General features: G+C 42.6%; 1 protein-coding gene across 1 annotated transcript in view; it reads left to right on the forward strand.

Moving 5' to 3' along the window:
* Positions 1 to 7,931: 7,931 nt before the first annotated feature.
* The window catches only part of atp1a3a (ATPase Na+/K+ transporting subunit alpha 3a), a 31,392-nt gene continuing 14,780 nt past the window's right edge, over positions 7,932 to 24,543 (forward strand). The window contains exons 1-3 of the mRNA XM_015974034.3: positions 7,932 to 7,949; positions 8,634 to 8,719; positions 11,242 to 11,313. Coding sequence (XP_015829520.1) covers positions 11,308 to 11,313 — 6 coding nt within the window. The 5' untranslated portion in view covers positions 7,932 to 7,949; positions 8,634 to 8,719; positions 11,242 to 11,307. The remainder of the gene's footprint in view (positions 7,950 to 8,633; positions 8,720 to 11,241; positions 11,314 to 24,543) is intronic.

Consider the following 24,543-nt stretch of genomic DNA (forward strand, 5'->3'; position numbering starts at 1 on the left):
CTTAAATAAAATGCACTAAAGTGCAAAACTATTGACGACACGTGTCTGCAGCACGATTAGACACACATTCATATAGTTTATCAGAAAAAAAATGTTGATTTGGTGGTGACTTGCTCTTTAAGAAAACGGGCTCAGTTATGTTGAGATAACGGAACAAATAAGCAAGGAGAGACGCTCCGATGTCTAAGCAGAGATAAATAAACATGTTTGACCGGGAAAACAAGGTTTCTGTTAATACTGTCAGATGAAATCTCTCACCTAAGATGAGTTATTTATCTTCTGATCTTTGAATTATGTCTTAAACATACATATTTAATGTGTTTTCAGCTTCTCAGAGACACATAAGAATAATAAACTGTTAGAAAATGCAGCAAACGTCTGAATAAGTCCAAAAACTAACCAACTATAGATTCTTTCATCGAATGTCTGCGTGTCCAAAAGTCTATTTAACATCGATGTCCTGCAGTCGGAGTGAGAACAACCTTTAGATCGGTCGATTCTTCGTTTGTCTCAGAATGATTCAGAGCGACCAGAAGCTCGGGCGTTTTTGGATCATTATGGAAACTAATGAGCAAACGGGGCTTCCTTTAAAACCTAATTCTGACTAATCAACGAATAATTAATTACACCCAGAGAGGAAAATGGAAAACAAATGATTGTTTTATCTATTTTAAATGATGCTAACTGTTTATTTCTTCCGCTGCTTCTAGTTAATGAAGCACTTTTTCTTAGCTCTTCTCCAAAGCTTTGCTAAAACCAGTTCACGTTTACACTGGTTTGATCAGCTGTTGGTGTGTCGGTCCTTTACTGCTCGGCTGTACAAGAAATGAAATGTTATTTTTTCATCTGTAGAAACGTGAAACGCAGCCTGAGTTTGGTCTGAAACAGGAAGAATGACTCGGCAAATAAAAAAGCTGTTTGGAGGCTTTTTACAGATTTTTATATCAAATGAGAAAAATAATCTAAACGTTTGCGTCGGGGTCTGTTTTCATCTCCCTGCGTCTCATCGTCCTGTTTCCAGTTTCCAGGATTTAGCCTGATGAGTTAGGACCAACAGTTACCTGGTGGGTGTTGCCATGGCGACGGGGTTTCTGAAACACATCCTCTCTGTTTCTCTGCAGTAAACGCTCTTGTCCGCCTCCTTAGAATAAAAACCAACCGGAAAGTTCTTTTCATTTGTGGCGATTTTAACATCGACCTGTTCAGTCCTAGTAAACATAAACTTACAGACCAATTTACCAACATTAGGTACAGCCCAGGTTTAGATCCGAGAATCACCAGACCAAGTAGAATTACATCCCATAGTGCCACTTTAATAGACAATATTTTCACCAACGATTTGGAAAACACTACTAGCGGACTGCCGGTTAATGATATCAGTGACCGCCTACCAGTTTTTTACTATTTATGACAGAATTTATAAGAGAAATCATTCAGTTAGCAATCAGAAAACCAAGCGGATGAAACAGAGGAAAACATAAATGCATTAAAAAAAGATCTAGTGCTTCAGAGCTGGGAAGAGGTATACAAAGAAAGGGACATTGACAAGGCACACGAGTCATTTTTACAAACATTCAGGTCCCAAAACTGTCCAGTAATTCTATTTAGTACAAAACAACAACAAGCAGGTCAGCCATGGATGACAAAGGGTTTAAAAAACTCATGTAAAAAGAAGAATACCCTGTACAGGGAATTCATGAAACAAAGAACAAAAGTATCAGAAAATAAATATAAAATATATAAAAATAAATTAACAAACATTCTACGGCGATGTAAAAAAGAATACCTTGGCAAGCAAGTGTATGATGATAGGAAAAATATAAGAGGAACGTGGAAAATATTAAATGGCATCATTAAAAATGATGCTAGACAAATGTAGAGAAGATGTTCTTACATTTAATTAGAAACCATAAAATATGAAATATCAACTTAAAGGATCTTTGAGTAAATTTAACCAGAAGATCGGATCTTTTTATTGCAGGGATTGAGCAACGCTTCGTATCAACTTCAAGAAAAAAGAGAGAGTCAGGTTTTGAAAGTCTAAACATTTATTACTAAACAAATTAAACTAGACTAACTTAAAACACTGTGATGGTGTAACTAAGGTGAAGTAAGACTGAGGATGGTGTGTGTGTGAATATGTTCAGAACCAGCAGATCCAGAGAAACGTTAGTTCTGATGGGAGTGAAGATTAAGTTTCGCTCTAAGCTTTGGTTTGGAGATTATAACACACATTGAGACGCCATTCTGTCAGTCCACGTACCCTTTGTGGAAGTCCCCATTAGATCAGGAATGTCGAGGTCCAGCTTGACCTCCTCTGGCACCGAAGCCGGTAGAAAAGCAGCGGTTGCTGACCAGACCAGTCTTGAGACACTTCCGGGTCACGACAGTTTTATTGGCATCTAGCGAGACCCAAAACTGGGTCGTGGTGGTTCAGCTTTTATTCTGAAAGGAACCGTTGCAGCAGGTGGAACATGAAACAGATTTAATCCAGCTTGTCGTTAGGTTCTTTCGGCTGAAGAGGAAAGTTACGGATTGGCCGCTTCGATAACTTCTCTAGAACGCTTGAACTGAAGTTAAGATGACGTGGCCGTAGTTTTATCATTTAGATGTTTTCATTTACGGTCGAATCAACAAAGGACTGATTTACCAAGCACCAGCAAACCCACACCTCGCGTCAGATCTGGAAGGCTCTGATTGGATCAGAAAAAGGAAATGTGTCATGTGACTTTAAGCATTACGTGGATGAGAATGTCTAGTGCAGCTAGTTTAAAGTTATATTACTTATTAAAATACTACTGATCATAAACATTGTCATTTCACAGATTGGTTCACATTTTGTTATTGGACTAACACTTTGTTTGATCAGCTTTATTAAAATAGAGTTCTTCTGATTTATTAAAAGAAAGAGTCCTTTGTCTTCATTCTTCTCTTGAGCTGGAAAGCAAGAAACAGTTTAGAAGCAGATGCATGAGACCTTGAGCAATATCTCATGCAGATTAGTTCTGTGTCAAAGACTTCTGGTTTTGCTTTGAGTGGAGCAAAACAGAGCAGGGCCTTTTAGGTCAGAAATGGACAATTCATCACGCTACACAAAACTATCCGCAATACCTTATTGACAATGATATCGTAGAACAACACTAAGGATGTGGCCAATAGCTTCAATAAATTCTTTATAAACATCGGACCAAAACCAGCAGACCATTCCAGAACCACAAACCTCTGAAAATTGGACCAATAATCTGATAGAGAGGAACTCTAAGTCATTGATATTATTAATAAATGTAGACATAAAACATCCACAGACTGTCATGATTTAGTTATGACCACTGTTAAAAGAGTGATTGAAGACATATCTAAGCCACTAACTTACATCTGCAACTTATCATTCCAGACCGGTAAATTTCCTAACTTAATGAAAGTAGTGAAAATTGCACCTCTGTATAAAAGTGGGGATAAACATCACTTCACAAACTACAGACCTGCTTCCTTACTTCCTCCATTTGCCAAGATACTAGAAAAAATGTTCACTTACCGCCGAGATACATTTCTAGAAAAACATAAACTACTTACTAACAGTCAATATGGATTTAGAGCTAATTGTTCAACATCACTGGCACTAACTGAAACTCTAGAGGACATTTCAAATACTATAGATCAGAAAAAGTGTGCAGCAGGAGTATTCATAGATAAAAAAAAGCATTCGACACAATCAATCATAACACCCTACTAAATAAACTGGAACGCTACGGAATTAGGGGGGTGGCACTAGACTGGATCGGGAATTATTTGACCGACAGGAAGTAGTTTGTGAAGTTGGATGGAATCAACTCATCATGCTTGGACATTGTTTGTGGTGTTCCCCAGGGGTCAGTGCTTGGTCCAAAACTATTCATTCTTTATATTAATGACATCTGCAAGGTGTCACAATCATTGAAGTTAATTTTATTTGCAGATGACACAAATATTTTCTGTTCTGGGGATAATTTCAAGGAACTCCTACATACGCTCAACTCGGAACTACAAAAAATAAAAACAATGGTTTGAATGGAATAAATTATCACTAAACTTGAATAAAACTAAAATCATGTTGTTTGGGAACAGCAGCCTAAACTTACAAGAACAAATCCAAATTGATGGTGTGAGAATTGAAATAGTGAAGGAGATCAGATTTCTTGGTGTAACAATAGAATCAGCTGGAAAGCTCACATTAAACATATAAGCAATAAAATCTCAATATTAAATAAAGTCAAACACATTCTGGACCAAAAGTCACTCCACATCCTCTGCTGTTCACTTATTTCCACATATTTAAATGACTGTACAGAGGTTTGGGGGAGCACCTATAAATGTGCATTATCGTCATTATCTGTTACTAAAAAGGGCTTTAAGGATCATTCGTAACACTGGTTACAGAGATCATGCAAACTCGTCGTTTTTAAAATCACAAATCTTAACATTTCCAGAGATAGTTCAGTTTAAAACAGCACAGCTAATGTACAAAGTAAACAATAAACTTCCAGACAACATATTAAAACAGTTGCTGTCACGTTGAGAGCAGCAGCAGGAGGTTAGGACCCAAGATGCAGAACACCATAACGACTCGAGGCAGCACGGTTGGAAAAGGTCAAATCCTTTCATTAAGGTGGCAACACGAAAACGCTGAGAGGTGCAGGATTCCAGTCCAGAAAACAAACTCAGGAAGCCAAAAAACCAAAGCTCAGTTATGAGCACAAAGACTAGAAAATGACAAGGGAACAAAAATACGCTGACTAAGGCCCTGTCCACACGTAGCCGGGTATCTGCTACGTTTTGGCCTGTCATCCACACGAAAACGGAGTTTTTTCACACGAAAACGGATCTTTTTAAAAACTCCGCCAAAGTGAAGATCTGCGTTTTCTCCGTTTTGGGTGTCTGCGTGTGGACAGACAAAACCGGAGTTTTAAGGTCCGCAACGTCACTTTCCACGACAAAAAAATGCTGACATCACGTGTGCGACCTGTGTTTACACTAGCCGACAGCATGGATGCCCTCAGAGCTGCGCACTGTCACTACCCGATCCCTCAATTGTCCAAGCGCTTTCTGCTTGTTTGTTTTTGCAAGCGGAATTACTGCTCCTTGCGGAAGACCACAGACGAGGTTAAGAACGGGGGAAGTACTGCCGCCTACAGGTCTGGCATGTCCTTAACAACGTATTTATCCAGGTAGGTGTGGACAGTGTTTTTTTTTTAAACGAGGTGGTGTGGATGCAAGTTTTTGGAGGGGCGGATATTCGTTTTTAAAAACCCCGGCTACGTGTGGACTAGGCCTCAGGGACAAGACAGGGTTTTTAACACAGAGGGGAGCAATCAGGGGAACAGGTGTGAGGAGTGAGGTCTGGAGGGAAGACAGGTGCCATTAATAAACTAAATGGGGAAAGAACTCAAGCAGAGGGGAGGATAAACCATAACCTACAAAACACTAAATAACTAAACCTAGAGACTGAGATAAACAACTAATGACTAGAGGGGTGAGGAGGACTAACACAAACCAATAAGAACTACACGGGAGTGACTAGGAGGAAGCACGAGGGAAGCCTAGAGGGAGCTGGAGAACACAAGGAGACACATGAGGAGAACCTGAGGGAGAACAGGTGGGGGGCTGGGGACCAAGGGGACACAGAACATGACCGTTTCATAAAAGGGAGGGGAGGTGTCAGTTAAGAGGGGAGTAAAAATTCAAACATGCTCGGGTCCGAACAACATTAAAAACTGTGTGTGTGTGTGTGTGTGTGTGTGTGCGTGCGTGCGTGCGTGCGTGCGTGCGTGCGTGTGTGTGTGTGTGTGTGTAACAGAATGAGTGATGAATTGAGGCGATGTCCAAACATGATGCTGTTTAAAAAAAGGCTTAAACTCATGATGTTTAAGGAAGAAGGTCCAGAAGTGTGTGTCTAAACACAAAGTGTTTGTGTTAATGACATGATTGTGATAAACCATGTGCCATTCGTGTGAATATGTTTCAAAGTAATTTGCCAAAAACTACCGGACAACATTAAGTAGTTATTTGATGTGGAGAAAGGGGTGGGATTAAATAAGCTGATGCTTCTTCCTACTCCCTTCTGAACATGTTGAACGCTTTGTGGCATGGTGTGGAAACAATCATCTGACCTTGAACGTGAACAAAACAAATGAGATGATTTTAGACTTCAGAAGAAACAGGGTGGAGTCAAACACTGTTTCCATCATGGGAGAAGAAGTGGAGGTGGTTGAGGAACACAAACACCTTGGAGTTCACCTGGACAACAGACTGGACTGGAGAAAGAACAGCGAAGCCGTTTACAAGAAGCGACACAGCAGACTGCACTTCTTGAGGACGCTTAGGTCCTTCAATGTCTGTAGCAAGATGCTGCAGATCTTCTACAAGTCTGTTGTTGAGAGTGTAATCTCTTCAGCCATCGTCTGTTGGGGTAGCAGCATCAGAAGCAGGGACCTGAAAAGGCTCAACAGCCTAATAAAAAAGGCTGGTTCTGTTCTGGGGACGACTGTGGAACCGCTGGAGGAGATCATGCAAAGAAGGTTCTCCAGAGAATCAAGAAAATGATGGACAACCCTGAGCGTTCTCTTCACAAGACTGTCCGACAACAGAAGAGTGTCTTCAGTCAGAGGCTTCTTCAGTTTGGCTGCAACACTGACCGCTACTGGAGATCCTTCCTGCCAACAGCCGTTGTAATATACAACAACTCTTTGATGACTTGATTATTATTATTATCCTGAGCTACTACAGCAATCAGTTTCCCTCTGGGATTAATAAAGTACTTTTGAATTGAATTGAATTGAATTTGAATGTGTAAAAAATAAATGAATAAAAAACGAGACGGAGAAGTCACTTATGTTGTGTGTATGTACGCATGTTCAGAATAAAGACAACATAAAACTCTGTTTTTTAACATTATGAAAAGGTTTGGCGAGTTTCTGAAAGTTACCTGAAACACTCAGAAAAAAACTGACCAGGAAAGGATAGTAGATTAAAAAAGTGATCAAGATTTTAAAGTTTAAACAGCATCAAGGTCGACACGTTCCAAAGGACAGAGTTCAGGTTGACTTCTTCAAGTGAGTAATCTAAGTACGGACTCAGATTTACAGGATGATTGATCCTATTTATCTGTGAGGATTTAAAACCCGATTATTTACTAATTCTAACTAAAACTGTGTTTGTTCTGCCTGAACTGGTTTCTGATTAGAACTTTTTCTGCTTTTCTGAATAAATTTCTGGAGGAAAAAGTCATTTTCTTCCTGCTTGATGGACGATGGAGCGATGCAGAAAGCAGGCCACCCTTGAGTTATGATAGAAGGGAATATCGATCGTGTCTGGACTCACACACACACACACACACACACACACACACACACATTACTCTAGTGGGTAGTCAGATGGCTGTGTACATATTTGTGTGTAACAGCTGCGAAGCATCTCATCTTACACAACAGGTGGCTGACGCAAGAATAAAGTCCCGCTCTGACGGTCTATAAATATTGCATTGTTTCCATCTTAAAGCTGTTCTTATTTTATTCTGCCCTGTTTTTTGTTTATTTCAATCTGTGTGCTTAATTTTAATCTCCTTCAGCCGAAACCAAAGATGTGTGGGTAAAGATGTGCATCATGTGTGCAAAACATCTCATGGGCAACTAACTGAATGGATTTTAATGACTTATCAGGTATACTGTGTGTGTGTGTGTGTGTGTGTGTGTGTGTGTGTGTGTGTGTGTGTGTGTGTGTGTGTGTGTGTGTGTGTGTGTGATGATGATATTAGATTCATCAAGTACAGTTTGGGTTTTTAGAGCATCAGACATCGTAGAACGATCGCGTTCTCTCCTTAAGAGATATTAAAAACAGGAATGTGTTTCCACCCGGACCGTTTTAGACGTGACACACTCTGAGCCTGGTCACTTCAGTGTGAGTTCACCAAAGAGGTATATAAAAAGGTGTTTATCGTTATTGTGGGTGAAACTGCAGCTGTGGCAACATGTTAGCATTGCTAGTGCACATTAGCTTAACCCTCCCACTGTCCTAACGGGTGTGACCCCGCGAGGAAAGTTGACCATTGAGCAGCGTTGATGTTATTTAACTTTAAACGTTAAAGTTAACTTTCCTCGCGGGGTCACACCCATTAGGGTCACACCTTCACTTTGTTTATACTCATGATTTTATTTTGTACGTTTATCACTGCTATTGTTTTTCTGATGTTTTTATTGGTTAGAGGTATTTGCCCTGATCTTTATCATGTTGTACAGCGCTTTGTGATTTATATCTGTGAAAGGCGCTATATAAATAAACTTTTACTTACTTACTTACTAGGACAGTGGGAGGGATAAGGGAGCTAATCGTTAGCCTAGCTGATTCACTGAGAAACAGTGAGATTGCTTGGTTCAGTAACGAGATACTAAAAATAATAGATGAAAGTTTATGTGAATAATTATGATAAAAATGTGTTTGTTGTCACGACCCAAACTGACAATAAATCACAAAACTAGTTCCACCTCATTCACTTTTAAAAGGTATCATAAGAGTCGTTGACAACACATTCATTACATATTAAGAGATTATTTGAAGTTACACAGATTGAGATTGTACAGAATGTTTATTTTTCTTCCCAGGTTCGACCCAAACAACCACAAATCCACCTTTTCTCAACGTGAGATGATGTTGGGATGAAAGGCAGCATCTGACCTGCTTCTTGGAGGTTTTATTGGTTCCTCGGCATCTTGTTTTCTGTCTGTTGTTCCTTTTTCTCGTCTCTCTTATCCTGATTTTGCTCTGCGAGTCACGTCGAGATGCTTCATCGTGAAGCAGTTCTGAAGGCGGCAGCTGTTCGGTTTGGACTCGGGCTACGGAGACACCTCCGTGCGTAGCGGACGTTTCCCCTGACGACTCAGACAATACAGATGTGCACTTTGTCCGTGAGGCATTAGTCCTGTTTACTCCAAACAGATGCTGACCAAAGATTCAGGAGGAACATCAAATGATGTCAGGGGATTAGTCGGAGTGCAAATGTAGATTTTCTATGAATTAAGCAGAAAACGTCCTCGGTTTGCTTTATCAAGGTGACTTCTAATCAATAAAAATTTCAAGACTTCATTTTATGTGTTGCAAACTAACAGAGATAAGGCCACAAATGGCTGATCTGATTGGAACTTGCATATTGCACAAAGGATAAGAGTTTTATTATTTTAATCCTTTTTAGTTTGTCTTTTGTGTCCTCTCAAGTCACAGCTGGTGGAGGCAGATGGTGGACCCATCCGGGTTCTGCTGGAGGTCTGTATCTGTTCAAAAATAAATAAATCTTCTTAAATCTCAGGATGGGGGCTTTAAGCAATGAGTTGATTTGATGCAATCTGATGAGGTTTCCCCCCACAAAATAAATAAATAAATAAATACAGACATTTATGGAATTGTATATCAGCTCCATCAAAGAAATTTAGTTTGTTCAACCCAAACCTCTTGTTATAAAAAATTTTATATTTAAAATATTTCGATGTATAAAACGTGTTTCAGGGATTTTGTTTTGATTAGAAAATTTACAATGAAAAAATTAAAATAAGGAAATTATTGAAATGGTTCTCTTGCATCTGCCTAAAAACCTCCACCGACAACACGTTTCGGACCAAAAGCAATCGGACCATCCGGTTGTCGGTCTCACTGAACCGCGACACTTCCCTGGTCCTCCATTCATCACACACTCACGTATTCAGCACCAGAACACCACTGGTGTGAGAGGTTCTCCGCTCAGTTATGTCAGAGCAGGAGAAACAACCGGCTGCTACCACTTCAACTTTAGGACAAACTAGAATCCTAAAAAGAAAAACACCACCTGAAGTCACGGACAACAAAAGACATTTGGACCTAGGAAACGGTGACCGGTGTTTAGCGCAATATCGTTTTGTCCGGAATCGTGGGTTTACAGTTCCGGCAGATATAAGGGGAGGGGTGAGTTCCGTGACCACGTTTGTGTTGGCTTGTATTGTAAATTTGCTAAAACAGCTTTAAATTGAAATTGAACTAATGTTGAGTTTGAATGAAACTACTGGGTTGCGTTTGGTGTGCACTCAAAATTCAACTTTATTTAAACTGGACATGTGATTTTTGTGCAGTACTGTGACAGCAGTGTCTGTCACCTCATGGACATGGTCAAGGAAGTTTGTAATTATGATTTAGTTATTTGAGTTACCTGAATTGATTAGACTGGTTAGTTTGTGTGTGTGTGAGGATGTGTGTGTTAATTGTATGTTAATTGTTCCCCTCTTGTATGTAGAGTGGTCTGATCAGCCACTATTTAAGTTGAACATGGTGTGTCTGAAAGGTCTTTTGTTTTCTGGAGATGGTCTTGTGCTGTGATTGGGTTAAAGTTTCTGTTACCTGTGAAGCTGCTCCAAAATAAAATGGAGGTTTTTGAGTCTCATGAGTAGTGCGTCTCTGGCTGGTTTGGGCAAATCCCTGACAAGTACTATATGATTAGTTTAGTTTTTGTTGTGATTTGTCATTAGGGTATAATGAATGCAATTATAAAAATCACATTTTTAATATAAGCTACATTTTGATTTGGGTGATCCTGTTAGTTCTTCTGAATTAATCTTTATTGTATTTTTTCAGAAATGTGTTAATATTTCTGTCTTAAACGAGCTGTGTGACTAGTCAAACAGCTGCAAACGGTGGAAAATAACAACAGTCATTTAAAACAATGTCTAAATTAAACAATTAAACTTAACTTTATCATTTTTAACTGGACCTATCTGGTTGCTCCTCTGCGGAGGGATAAGGGCTCGGGGAAGCCTGAGTGCGGCGGCAGCCTGCGCACTGCTGCGGATTGATACAGCGTCGCAGGGGATTGGCTCTTCTTTCCTCTGGCATCATTTCGCCTCGCGCGGGGTGTCGACTCGGCTCAGCTCGGCTCCGCTCGGCTGGTGAACATCACCAATCACTGCGGATAACTTCACCATTTCACTCCGCCTAAAAAAAGCCTTTTAGATTTTTACCTGAACGGGGTGAAGCCTCCCAGCGTTGTGTTCGCGGTCTGTGACATGTCGAGTCATCCTCTCAGTGTTATTAACGCTAAAATATGAGATTTTACGGTGAAGTGTGTTAGCCAGTTATTGATTTTATCGTACAGCAAATTAGCTAACGATAACCGCTGACGGACGACATTGTTCTCATTTAGAAAGGAGATTATTTTTACATTTTCTTCTTTTTTCTTGGCCTTAAACGCAGCTTCTCTGGTTGGAAAAAGAAAGAGCCCGAAGCATCATCTGAAGAGACCCGACTGAGAGCACCAAAATGGGGGTAAGAGCCCAGATATTAGCATCTTTTTAAGCCATCGTTTAGATTAGTGTAAAATGTCGCGCGAGCTAGCTTTAGTTTAACGTTTAGCGGTGAGCGTGTGTTTGTGCAGGAAAGGGTTAACGCGGATGCAGCTACAGGCATGACGTTAGGATGACATTGAACATGATGGGATGTTCATTCTGGGTTACCTGTCGCGCTTTGTTCCCGCAAACTGTTAAGCAGACGCAAAGGCTCTCAGCGCGTCCTCACATTCATCCATCTGCTGATTTACTCCAGATGGGCGAGGTAACGATGAGAGACTGGGATTAACGGATCATGGAGGGGGGCTGCTGCCTGGTCTCTCTAGCCTTTTATTTTATTTTATTTTTTGCGCCAGATTTGCGAGTCAGACTCCCGCATCCAGAATCTAGCCGGCGCAGAAACGTCTCAGCAGTTTCAGTTACACGAAAAACACTTTTCATCTGCTTTGTTAGAAGCACACGCGCTAAAACGCGTGGCACGTGTCCAAATTCAAGACAGAGGAATCATAACCTGTAACGTTCAGGAGGCAGAAATGTCCACAAATGTCTCATTTTTTAACCTATAGAAGCGATTATTTAATCTGGCTTTGGGGTGAAGACTGGTGCCTCCTAAAGCCAGACAGGAATCCAAAAGTGACACATCATAATTGTGAAAATGCGCACCAGACTATGTAACCTGTTAGCGTAAAAACCCGCAGCCGAACTGCGGAATGACCTGTCGTTTCCGTTTGACCGACAGAAGCCCCCGGTATGGTCGTGCATCCATAATGGTGTTGCATGAGGGTGGTGGCTGGAGACATGCATTTCCCCTATATTCAGCCATTTGGGGGATTTTAACCCACACATCACAGCACTGGGGTCTTCCGTGTTGATGTCACTAATTAGACTGAGTTTGGTGAAGGTGTGTGTGTGTGGGTGGGGTGTGTGCGTGTGTGTGTGTGTGTGTGTGGGGGGCGGGGGTCATCAGCAGTGCTCTCCACCATCACTGATGCTCCCAGAGTAAGATGCTGACCGTGGACCACTCCAATGGATTGTTTTACCCCAGAAGTCTATAAAACCAGACTGATCTATCAGGTCACTGAGGACTTCCTGTTCTACTCTTAGATGTGATGATGTCATCCCTGTTGGAAAATCACTGGTACCTAGTTTTAAGTTTTTAGTTTAAATCAGGCACAACGTTGTTCTCCATCTTCCCCAGTATGAGTGACGGTGGGGGCGGTTGGGATGAGAGTACACTCAGGCCAAGTCCGGGATCACTGCTGCTCGGTCACGGTTTGTAACTCTGTCCACTAGATAGCCAGAGGGGGACACCAAACACAACTCTGACTCCTGCATCAAAGGCAGGAGGTGGGGGGAGGGGTGTTAGTGCATGCAGGGCGAGTGGAAACTCCCATGTTCTGACTGAGATCGGATCTCCATTGGGTGGTGTTAAAGAGGAAACCAAGTAGAACTGGCTGTGATTGAAGTGGAAGGAGACCAGAGGGAGGTTCGGATTACTACGCAGCTGGGACCATTTGGTCTGGCCTGATCAACAGATAGGGACTGTTGCTGCAGGAGCTGGTGATCAGGATGAAGGCTGAGGTAAAACCAGCGTCAGCTGATGGAGGTAGAGCAGGGAGCTACAGACGCCTCGGTGATGAGTCACCTTGAGAAGCAGGAATACTGGGAAAGATGGAGGAAGAAAAGCAGGAAGAGGTGCTGGGATGGTGACGCGAGGAGACGCAGGATGCAGTGATGGTGGAGCCTAATGTGAAACACTCAGATTAACAGCTATAAGGAGGGAGAGAAGGGATGTGAATCGATGAATCCATCTAATACCCCATGATGCACTTGGTGCGGATGCTTCTAGACCAGAGCCAGTCACGTTGTGTGTGTGTGTGTGTGTGTGTGTGTGTGTGTGTGTCCTTACACTCAGACGTGAGGAATCAGAGGCGTCTCACGGCTCATGATGCTTCATCATGACGACTGATTCCATCCAGATGATGTTTATTGATATTTAGCTGCATCAGTAAATTAGCCCTTAACGTTTATATGAAGGCAGTAAAACGGTCTTTAGTGGCTGCGAAGCTCCTTCTATGACAAATAAATAATGTTTGTTGTTTCTCAGGCAGCAGAAGCTGTTCCTCATTACATTTATTTAAAACAATAAACATTTAATCATTACTCCAGGGCAGAAGATTAGCTTCCTAAACGAGTTTTCAGACACATCCAGGTGCGGAAAGCTGTCTTTAACACCACAAGCACAACATCCTGTTCCTTGAGATCATATAAGTAGTTTCCATGATGCTCCTGGTCCTAAAACAACACATAATCCATCAGGCAAAAGATCCTAGACAAGAGCTAAGGTAAGGTCTGTGGTGATGTTAAAGCAACAGGCTCGATCCGGTTAAAGCGATCCGAAAAACAAGCTCATTCAGCAGCTGAACACTGTCGACCGATTAGCTGTTAGCATGAGGGCTATTGATCCTAATGAACTTTGACCCAGAACAAACCATCATTTAGCTTATTTAAGTAACAAAGTGATGGTTTCTGTTTTAGGTCAAAATGATGCTTGTCAGCTGTCTCGGTCTCTCGGTGGTAGAGTCACCAGAACTGTGAGTGAGCATCTCTGAGCCCGTTAGCTGTGCAGCAGGCCCAGAACCTCCAGAGACCGCATCTGACTTCTTCTTCTCTCAGTAGCTTTTAGGAATCTGATGTCGGCCCGTTTGGTGGTGATGGGCCGACCTACGAGAGCTTCTTTAAACAGAAACGTTTTCATCTGGATCTAAAAGCTTTTTCACCGTAGTCGATCTGGTCGTCCAGCTAGTCTGTTTGGCCTGTTTGCTTGAATGGAAACACGCGCCTAAGATTCTTGATTCTGTTGTGAGTGTTTTTAGTGATTTACCCCCAAATTCCACTACCTCCGCTGCGGTCCGCCCCCGCCTTCCGCAGCCGCTCGCTTCCGAACTCAATTTTTACTGGTACCCGCTCAACAACGGCTCCGCTCCGGTGCGGAGACCTGAGGGGGGCAAACAAGCATGCGCGGGATTTTCGAGATCTTGCGATACAGTCCGAGCAATAAACGCGGAAGTTAGATCCAAACACCCGTTGTGTGGGAGAAGCATCGACATGAACTGTTTAATCTGCCCATCATTTGTGTTGAGAGATCAGCAGTTTGGATCAACAAAGTGTGACTACTTTGATAGTGGCAACTGTATTTATGGCTTATTTTTGTGCATTTAAACTTCAGCCGCCATTGATAGTTGTTAAAAGTTGTTAAACCTGTGCATATGAAACAAAAAACGCCTTTTGTTTAGCGATTTATTGTGAAAAACGGAAGATGTGCTTGCTCCTTTTCCTGTTGGGCCGTTGTGATTTCTGTCCATTTACTGCGGAGGTGCTCCGGCGTCCGGCAAAAATAGGATCGATTCTATTTTTGCCGGACGCCGGAACAGAGGGCGCCGCACTGCCGGAGCACGGCCGCAGTAGTGGAATTGCTCTGATTGACTAGAACGGGACCGATTTTGCTCCGGCGTTCGTGTCGGAGCGGAGCGCAGCGGAGCGGAGGTAGTGGAATTTGGGGGTTACTTCTCAGTGGACGTCTGTCTGAACAACAAACGTCGGAGATTAGAACCAACAGCCTCCTCGCCGACTCTGGTTAAACCAAATCTAAATGTTCATGATAAAACCAGCACTAAGTGCTTTACATGAATAAAACAGAATAAAATCACAGCCTCCGTACAACACACAACCAGTTCAGCAGATTCACACACACCCCGACCCTCACCCCTTCACAGCACACACAGCTCAGTCTGCAATGAGGGTGAGGAAACGAGATCATAGAAATCCATTCACACCCAAAGCCAAGAAGACCAGGGAAGCCCCCCTCCCCCACCACCACCTCCACCACCACCAACTCCACCATGACAAAAGCGTTCCCATAGGCAGCGACCCCCATGGCTACATCTGCCAGGATTCCCATTAGCAAGACACTGGAGTTCAAGTAAATGGTAAATGGCTTGGATTTGTGTTGGACCTCCTAGTGGTTGGACAACCCCCAAGGTGCTTCACACCCCAGTCAGTCATTCACACGCTGGTGGGGAGGAGCTACGATGTAGCCACAGCTGCCCTGGGGCGCACCGACAGAGGCGGGCCTGCCGAACACAGGCGCCACCGGTCCCAACACCACCACCAGCGGGCAAGTCGGTTAAGTGTCTTGCCCAAAGACACAACAGCAGCGTTCTGTGGTCAGAGCCGGGATCAAACCTGCAACCTTCTGATTAGTGAACAACCCGGTTGCTCTACCTCCTGATCTGCTGCTGTCCCGTAAAACTAAAAAGACTTAGAATAACAAATCAACTGCCTTTTGTGACCGATTCTGTTCATAACCTTTATGGACAGAATTTCTAGGTGCAGCCAAGGTGTGGAGGGCATCCGTTTTGGTGGCCTGAGGATCAGGTCTCTGCTTTTTGCAGATGATGTCCTGTTGGCTTCATCAGAACGTGATCTTCAGCTTTTGCTGGAGCGGTTCGCAGCCGAGTGTGAAGCAACTGGGATGAGAATCAGCTCCTCTAAATCTGAGACCATGGTCTTGATTCGGAAAAGGGTCGAATGCCTTCTCCGGGTGAGGGACGAGGTCCTGCCCCAAGTGGAGGAGTTTAAGTATCTCGGGGTCTTGTTCATGAGTGAGGGAAAACTGGAGCGTGAGATCGATAGGCGGATTGGTGCTGCATCTGCAGTGATGCGGGCGTTGTACCGGTCTGTCGTGGTGAAGAGAGAGCTGAGTCAGAAGGCGAAGCTCTCGATTTACCGGTCGATCTACGTTCCTACCCTCACCTATGGTCATGAGATTTGGGTAGTGACCGAAATGAGTTTTCTCTGAAGAGTGGCTGGGCTTTCCCTTAGAGATAGGGTGAGAAGCTCGGTCATCCGGGAGGGGCTCGGAGTAGACCCGCTGCTCCTCCACATCCAGAGGAGCCAGTTGAGGTGGCTCAGGCATCTGGTCAGGAAGTCTCCTGGACGCCTCCCTGGTGAGGTTTTCTGGGCACGTCCAACCGGGAGGAGACCTAAAGGAAGACCGAGGACACGGTGGAGGGACTATGTCTCTCACCTGGCCAGGGAACGTCTTGGGATTCCCCCGGAGGAGCTGGCCCAAATGGCTGGGGAGAGGGAAGTCTGGGCCTCTCGCCTTAGCTGCTGCCCCTCGACCCGACTCCGGATAAGTGGATGAAAATGGATGGATGGATAACAAATCAACGTAAACAGGTCAATCAAAGCCAAGCTAAAAAGTTGGTCTTAAAAATGCCAACACTTTGAGTAGCCCTGAGGTTCTCCGGCAGGCTGTTCCGCAGGCTTCACCGTTTGTCTTAGAAAACGGGCGAGCACCGGAGAACCTCGGACCACTGAGGCTCATAGCTTAAAAGATGGTGAAATAAATAAGAAGTCCAAAGATCACAAAGACATTTATAACCTTAAAATCAACGCTGAGACACACGGGGAGCCAGTCCTGGTCAGCTGACACGTTTCTGACGACATAAAGACTGTTTGGGCACTACACTAATCTGATCTGCTGGAAATAAAAGCATGCATTACCACCTGCTACAGTTGGGCTGGATGTCTAGGCTAGTCCTGAACATGAGATAAAACGCCACTTAAGCATTAACTTATCACTGTGGACATCCTATTCAACATTCATTTGAATCAGTAGTGATGTGGTGATGGTACCAATGTAAATGTTGGGCTGTTTAAATTTTCTACATGTTGTATTTAAAGTGCTGCTGGAGGAGTTTATAAAACATGTCTAAGCTTTTCTCTCCAGAGTATAAAAATGGTGTTGAATACTTTCTTTAGTGTTGATTAGGGCTGCAATATACTGGTAATGTACTGTAATATTAACGTCGTTTATATCAACGTCATACTCTGATTGATAACACTAATTATATGCTATTATGGTAATCCAATGGACTCCCAGCCCTCTAAAAGTCTGCAGCAGCACTGGGAGAGTTGTTGCCATCAGACAGCAGAACAATAACATACAACCATACTGTTGATATCAGCTTAAATAGAAACTTCACTCATATTTTCTATACATCTGCAGTGGTCTCTAGTAGGAATGAATGCCTGTAAGTCATACTCTGGGGTCAAATACCTCAGATGCGCCTGTTTGAGCACGTAGGATTCAGCCAGAGGAGAAAGTAGCTTTAGACGACAGGATCTGGAGCCTTACTTCCTGATATGTGGACATCTCTCCTCTGATTGGCTAACAGCAGCACGACTCTACCACTGACTCAGGTTTGCTCTCCACAAATAACACAAGCCTGGAGGAGTTCTGCTGTGTGGGGGAGTTGCTAATGCTAACGTTAGCTTCCACTAGCAGCTGCTGTTTCCTGGACGCTAAACCAACAACAGCCTTCCCCGCCGTGAGTCACGATGGGTGAGTCCATGAATGTAAGCGACAGTGTGACGTAGATCTGTCAGGATTTTCTAATCCTAGAGTTTCACCGTCTGTTTTCTATCAGAAGCTACTGCTGGAGGTAGGTGTAGGAGACTATTTTCATGTTCAGCCTGCATGAAACCCTCAGAGTGACCCGTTAGAGTCAGAAATAAGCATTAGGAATGGTTTTCAGTGAAGCTCCTCTTTAATGACTTCTCAGGTGTTGCATCTTAGACCGATTTCATATAAAAGTTTACTTTTGAATGTTGGAAACAAACTGAAACACTCATTTTATTCAAGTTAAAATCTTATGCAGTGACCTTGGCATTCCTGTTTGTTAAAGAAGAGTGAACCTGAGGCTTGGATGACTTTATCCAGGCAGGTTTCATCGTCTTGGACACCAGTACGATTTTTGCAGGCTGGTCACTCTTCTTAATAATGTCTCAGAGTCCTGGAAACCCCTCGTGATGATGTTTGTCCACAAACTGGCTGGCCAGGATGTTCAAGGGGTGGGGGGGCACTCGCTGATTGGTGTGTGTTCTCTTGGTCATAGAGTTTGTTGTGTAATTGTTCCAGCCATTCAATATTTCATTAATGCTGACGCTCAGCCTCTGGTCCCTGTAGTTTCCATCTGTGCACGAGGGTGTGAGAGCCCACATCGATCACCGATGTCACTGATTCTGTGTGCAGCCGCTTTAGCATCACTTCGTCGTTCCGGTTTGTTATTTGTGTTTAAAACATCAAAGGTGCCTCTGTGCCCTCTGCGGGGAAATTACGGCTGGACGATATAGAAATAAATATATATCGATAACAATTTTTATATTGATCGATATCGATAATTATTGAACAATATTTAATAAATTGTCGAAAATATATTTTATGTGCAGCCTTGGCCATTTCCTTTTTGGTATTTTTGTTTTTTCTCCGCCTCTTCTCGCCGAGACACCTTGCTGCCTCATGCTCTGTTTTGGCTCGAGAGGGGAGGGCCTGGTGACGCAGCGTGCTCGAGTCTGTGGTTTTGATTGGTTAGGAGTAAAGCCTGAGTCATGCTTCTGCGTCTGCGTCAGTGCGGAGACACGCAACGCCATTATCCGTCCTTGCGGGCCCGCTGGAGAGCTCCGCAAGGACGGACGGAGTCGAGCTCTCTTTTCTAAACATCCGTCCGTTGAGACGGAGAACGCAAGCTTGTGATTGGTCAGGACGCCGCTATCGTCTACTCCGCCGCCATTGCGCCCTCAAAAATGAGATATAGAGAGCTGAGGATAACTAGCAGCAGACACGGAGCAGCTTGAAGAATACCTCGCGAAAAAACTCTAAAAACATGAATGTTTAATTCCCCGTGACTGGAGGAGAGAAAAGATTCGCAGCAAGCGTTTTATTTGTGGACGGAAATGACAGGAAACGTGGGTTTAGAGGTGGCGAGCGCGTGAAGCGGTGGAGGAGGATGAGAGACAAATTTGTCTGTGTCTTTAGCTCAGTTAGCTCGTAGCTACATCGGGTCAGAGTTTTTATTTTCTGGGAATGATGAGACGTGTCATGTGGTCAAGATGGCAGTGGTGGGAACCGCCCACTGGGCTTCAGTTTGTCTCTTCAGAAACCTCCAGGTGTGGAGGGCTGGTCCATCCTATAGATAGTCTATGGAAATGCCTGATGCTGACAGAAGACCCCACTCAGTAATGGGGTGTTTCTCAATGTCAAGGATCCTCGCCTTGAAGCCTTGCCTGCCCTGGTTGCCTAGGAGATACGGGGGGGGGGGGGGGGGGACGTTTTGCTGCCGCGTGTTCTCTGCAGGGAGTTGTGATCGGGGCTAGAAGCTACTTTGGGGGCAAATTTCCAGTTTAAAGGTGTTTTGAAATTGAGGAGCACCCATGATGTTTTACAGAATGAAACTAACTTAATGTGGACCCTTTCTTCCAAAGCGCTCGTCATCATGTCTGCAGTCCAGACGGTCTCAACCTGACTAACCTCTAAGTGTCTGAGTAGCAAAGAGCTGAGAAACAGATGGGCAGCCTGGAGGGAGGAGAGTAAACAAAGTGGGAGAGAGGGGAGGAGGTGCTGATGGAGGACCCTCTCTACGTCTGTGTGTGTGTGTGTGTGTGTGTGTGTGTGTGTGTGTGTGTGTGTGTGTGTGTGTGTGTGTGTGTGTGTGTGTGTGTGTGTGTGTGTGTGTGTGTGTGTGTGTGTGTGTGTGTGTGTGTGTGTGTGTGTGTGTGTGTGTGTGTGTGTGTGTCTGTGTGTGTGTCTGTGTGTGTGTGTGTGTGTGTGTGTGTAAGAAAAGCACTCCATCAGTATTTTCTAGGCCGGTCAGTCCACTGATCTGTGTGATAATCCATCTCTTTGTGCGTGCAGCGTTGTGATCCGCTCTCTGTGGCACAACCAGCGCTTCCTCTTGAGGCCGTAAACCAACGGCGTCCATTCAAGAATCAGCCTAACTTGCGACTGTGCGGTCACTGGAACATCATCAGATTTCACTAAAAATGGGCCAATGTGGATAAACACAGCATGATGGCTGATATTTCACCATAGAGACAGATTATAGTATTTCTATTTATTGTAAGCCCAGATGAAATAATAATAATAATTACTATTTTTATTTTATTAATAATAAACGAATGTCAAAGGCTAATTCTCACGAATACCAGACCTCAGAGGGGGTTCCTGCTTCCTAGCAGTGTTGATTCAAACTTTGATTTTAGATCTTTACTCTGTGTGTGTGTGTGTGTGTGTGTGTGTATATATATATATATGGCCTCCATGAAGCCACCACAGCTCAGCAGAACATCGTTGTAGTTTCTTCTGGGGAGAAAAACACTTGCAGAGAAAATAAAGTTAACAGCTGAAATAGCAGGAAATAATAATAAATGATAATAATGCATTGAACTTATAGAGCGCTTTTCTAGACACCCAAAGACGCTTTCACACACTCTCACATTCACACACTGCTAGTGATGGTAAGCTACTTGTAGCCACAGCCGCCCTGGGGAGGTCTGACAGAGGCGAGGCTGCCATTTGGCGCCGTCGGCCCCTCTGACCACCACTAACACAGGCAAGTTGGGTGAAGTGTCTTGCCCAAGGACACAACAGCAGGATACCCCTGTACTTTAATACAGTTAAAGAGCAGATTGTAGAAGAAAGTAGTCGAGTGTGGAAAGTGGTCAGTGTGTCCTCCAGCAGTCTAAGCCTATAGCAGCATAACTACAGAGATAACTCATTCATGGACTCACCATCTTAACTCACGATGGGGAAGGTTGGTTTAGCGTCCAGGAAACAGCAGAGAACATGTCTGCTAGTAGAAGCTAACCGTTAGCATTAGCAACTCCCCCACACAGCAGAACTCCTCCAGGCTTCTGTTATTAGTGGAGATAAAACAGCAACGTTGCAGAGCAGACAGTCAGCGGTAGAGTCGTGTTGCTGTTAGCCAATCAGAGGAGAGATGTCCACATATCAGGAAGTAAGACTCCAGATCCTGTTGTGTTCAGATCTACTCCCCTTTGACTAACTTCTAGTTCCTGAAACATGAGCGCCAGAGCTTTTCTCCACAGAGATCACATTCATTTGTACTAGAGACCACCTCAGATATGATGGAGAAATGAGTGAACTTGGTCTTTAATCCTGGTAGGACTCTGCTTTATAAGTGATTTTGAGTTTCCTACTGGCTGATCACTGACTCAGCATTTTCACATTTTTCTGGTGTTTTTATGACCCAAAATTTCACTAGAAATAAAAATAACTTATAGAGTAGAAAGCATGAAAATTGAGAATTCTAGTGTAAGTTCATGACTTTTAAATAAGTGTAAGTGAGTAAAGTTTATTTATAAAGCATCTTTACAGAAAATATCACAGAACTTCATATAAAAGATGATTAAAGACAAAAACCCTAAAGAAGTGATCACTCAGGGGTTTTTATTCTGTTCTGTTTCAGTAAAGGATCCACAATTATTTTCACAGATTTAAAATTTTTATCACGAAGAGACTTTTTTTAATTGTCTCGGAGTAAAACATACAAGGGTCTCCTCAGGGTTAGATTTCAGCTTTGTGGATGCTAAAGGAGGAGGGTGAGAGGCATGATGGGAAATGAAGTTTCAGATGAAGTGTGGTGGAGGCACAGAAGGACAGCGTGATGGAGCGGGATTATTACTGTTCAGTGGGTTAATCTGCTGCTGCTGTAGTAAACAGCAGTAATCTGACGGTCTGCTGGACACAACTGTCCAGGGAGCGCTGCACGTCCTGACAGATGGCAGGAAATCACACACACACACACACACACACACACACACACACACACACACACACACACACACACACACACACACACACACACACACACACACACACACACACTACAGCAGCATCAATGAGAGGAAACAGAAAATAAACTAAACATTTTAGGAGTTTTCATGGTCCTTCTGGTGTTGGTCTGTCAGGAACTGTGGTGGAGATAAAGCCTCATGAGGCTGATTTAATCTCAAAGTGTTTAAACTGATTTTCTGAGGGAGAATCTGAATTCAGTACATCTTTAGTACACCTTTAGTACATCTTTAGCACACCTTTAGTACATCTTTAGCACATCTTTAGTGCACCTTTAATACATCTTTAGCACACCTTTAGCACAGCTTTAGTGCACCTTTAGTACACCTTTAGTACATCTTTAGCACACCTTTAGCACACCTTTAGTACACCTTTAATACATCTTTAGTACATCTTTAGCACACCTTTAGCACACCTTTAGTGCACCTTAAGTACACCTTTAATACATCTTTAGTACATCTTTAGCACACCTTTTGTACATCTTTAGCACACCTGTAGCACACCTTTAGTACATCTTTAATACATCTTTAGTACATCTTTAGCGCACCTTTAGTGCACCTTTAGTACACCATTAATACATCTTTAGCACACCTTTAGTACATCTTTAGCACACCTTTAGCACACCTTTAGTACATCTTTAGCACACCTTTAGTACACCTTTAATACATCTTTAGTACATCTTTAGCACACCTTTAGCACACCTTTAGCACACCTTTAGCACACCTTTAGTACACCTTTAGTACACCTTTAGTACATCTTTAGCACACCTTTAGTACATTTTTAGCACACCTTTAGCACACCTTTAGCACACCTTTAGTACATCTTAAGCACACCTTTAGTACATATTTAGTACATCTTTAGCACAGCTTTAGTACATCTTTAGTACATCTTTAGCACACCTTTAGCACATCTTTAGTACACCTTTAGTACATCTTTAGCACACCTTTAGTACATTTTTAGCACACCTTTAGCACACCTTTAGTACATCTTATGCACACCTTTAGCACATATTTAGTACATCTTTAGCACAGCTTTAGTACATCTTTAGTACATCTTTAGCACACATTTTGCACATCTTTAGCACACCTTTAGTACATCTTTAGTACATCTTTAGCACAGCTTTAGTACATCTTTAGTACATCTTTAGCACACATTTTTAGCACACCTTTAGTACATCTTAAGCACACCTTTAGCACATATTTAGTACATCTTTAGCACAGCTTTAGTACATCTTTAGTACATCTTTAGCACACATTTTGCACATCTTTAGCACACCTTTAGTACATCTTTAGTACATCTTTAGCACAGCTTTAGTACATCTTTAGTACATCTTTAGCACACATCTTTAGCACACCTTTAGTACATCTTTAGTACATCTTTAGCACAGCTTTAGTACATCTTTAGTACATCTTTAGTACATCTTTAGCACACCTTTGGTACATCTTTAATACACCTTTAGTACATCTTTAATACACCTTTAGTACATATTTAGCACTCCTTTAGTACATCTTTAATACACCTTTGGTACATCTTTAATACACCTTTAGTACATCTTTAATACACCTTTAGTACATCTTTAGCACTCCTTTAGTACATCTTTAATACACCTTTAGTACATCTTTAGTACATCTTTAGCACACCTTTAGTACATCTTTAATACACCTTTAATACACCTTTAGTACACCTTTAGTACATCTTTAATACACCTTTAGTACATCTTTAGCACACCTTTAGTACATCTTTAGCACACCTTTAGTGCACCTTTAATACACCTTTAGTGCACCTTTAATACACCTTTAGTGCACCTTTAATACACCTTTAGTACATCTTTAGCACACCTTTAGTACATCTTTAGCACACCTTTAGTACATCTTTAGCACACCTTTAGTACATCTTTAGCACACCTTTAGTGCACCTTTAATACACCTTTAGTGCATCTTTAATATACCTTTAGTACATCTTTATTACACCTTTAGTACATCTTTAATACACCTTTAGTACATCTTTAGCACACCTTTAGTACATCTTTAGCACACCTTTAGTACATCTTTAGCACACCTTTAGTACATCTTTAGCACACCTTTAGTGCACCTTTAATACACCTTTAGTGCATCTTTAATACACCTTTAGTACATCTTTATTACATCTTTAGTACATCTTTAATACATCTTTAGTACATCTTTAATACATCTTTAGTACATCTTTAGTACATCTTTAGTACATCTTTAGCACACCTTTAGTACATCTTTAGTGCATCTTTAATACATCTTTAGCACGCCTTTAGTGCATCTTTAGTACATCTTTAGTACACCTTTAGTACACCTTTAGTACACCTTTAGTAAAGTAAAGTAAACTTCAGGTACAGGAAGTATCAGCTCAGCGAGGGTAGCATTCTCTGCTGATGCTAGATGAGGACTGTGGCCTGCAGGCTACAGATCTGAACAGGGAGAAGTTACTGCTGCAGATGTCGTCCCTCAGAAATAACACTGA

The sequence above is a fragment of the Nothobranchius furzeri genome, chromosome 19, assembly GCF_043380555.1.
Source record: "Nothobranchius furzeri strain GRZ-AD chromosome 19, NfurGRZ-RIMD1, whole genome shotgun sequence".
In the NCBI taxonomy this organism is placed as follows: Eukaryota; Metazoa; Chordata; class Actinopteri; order Cyprinodontiformes; family Nothobranchiidae; genus Nothobranchius; species Nothobranchius furzeri.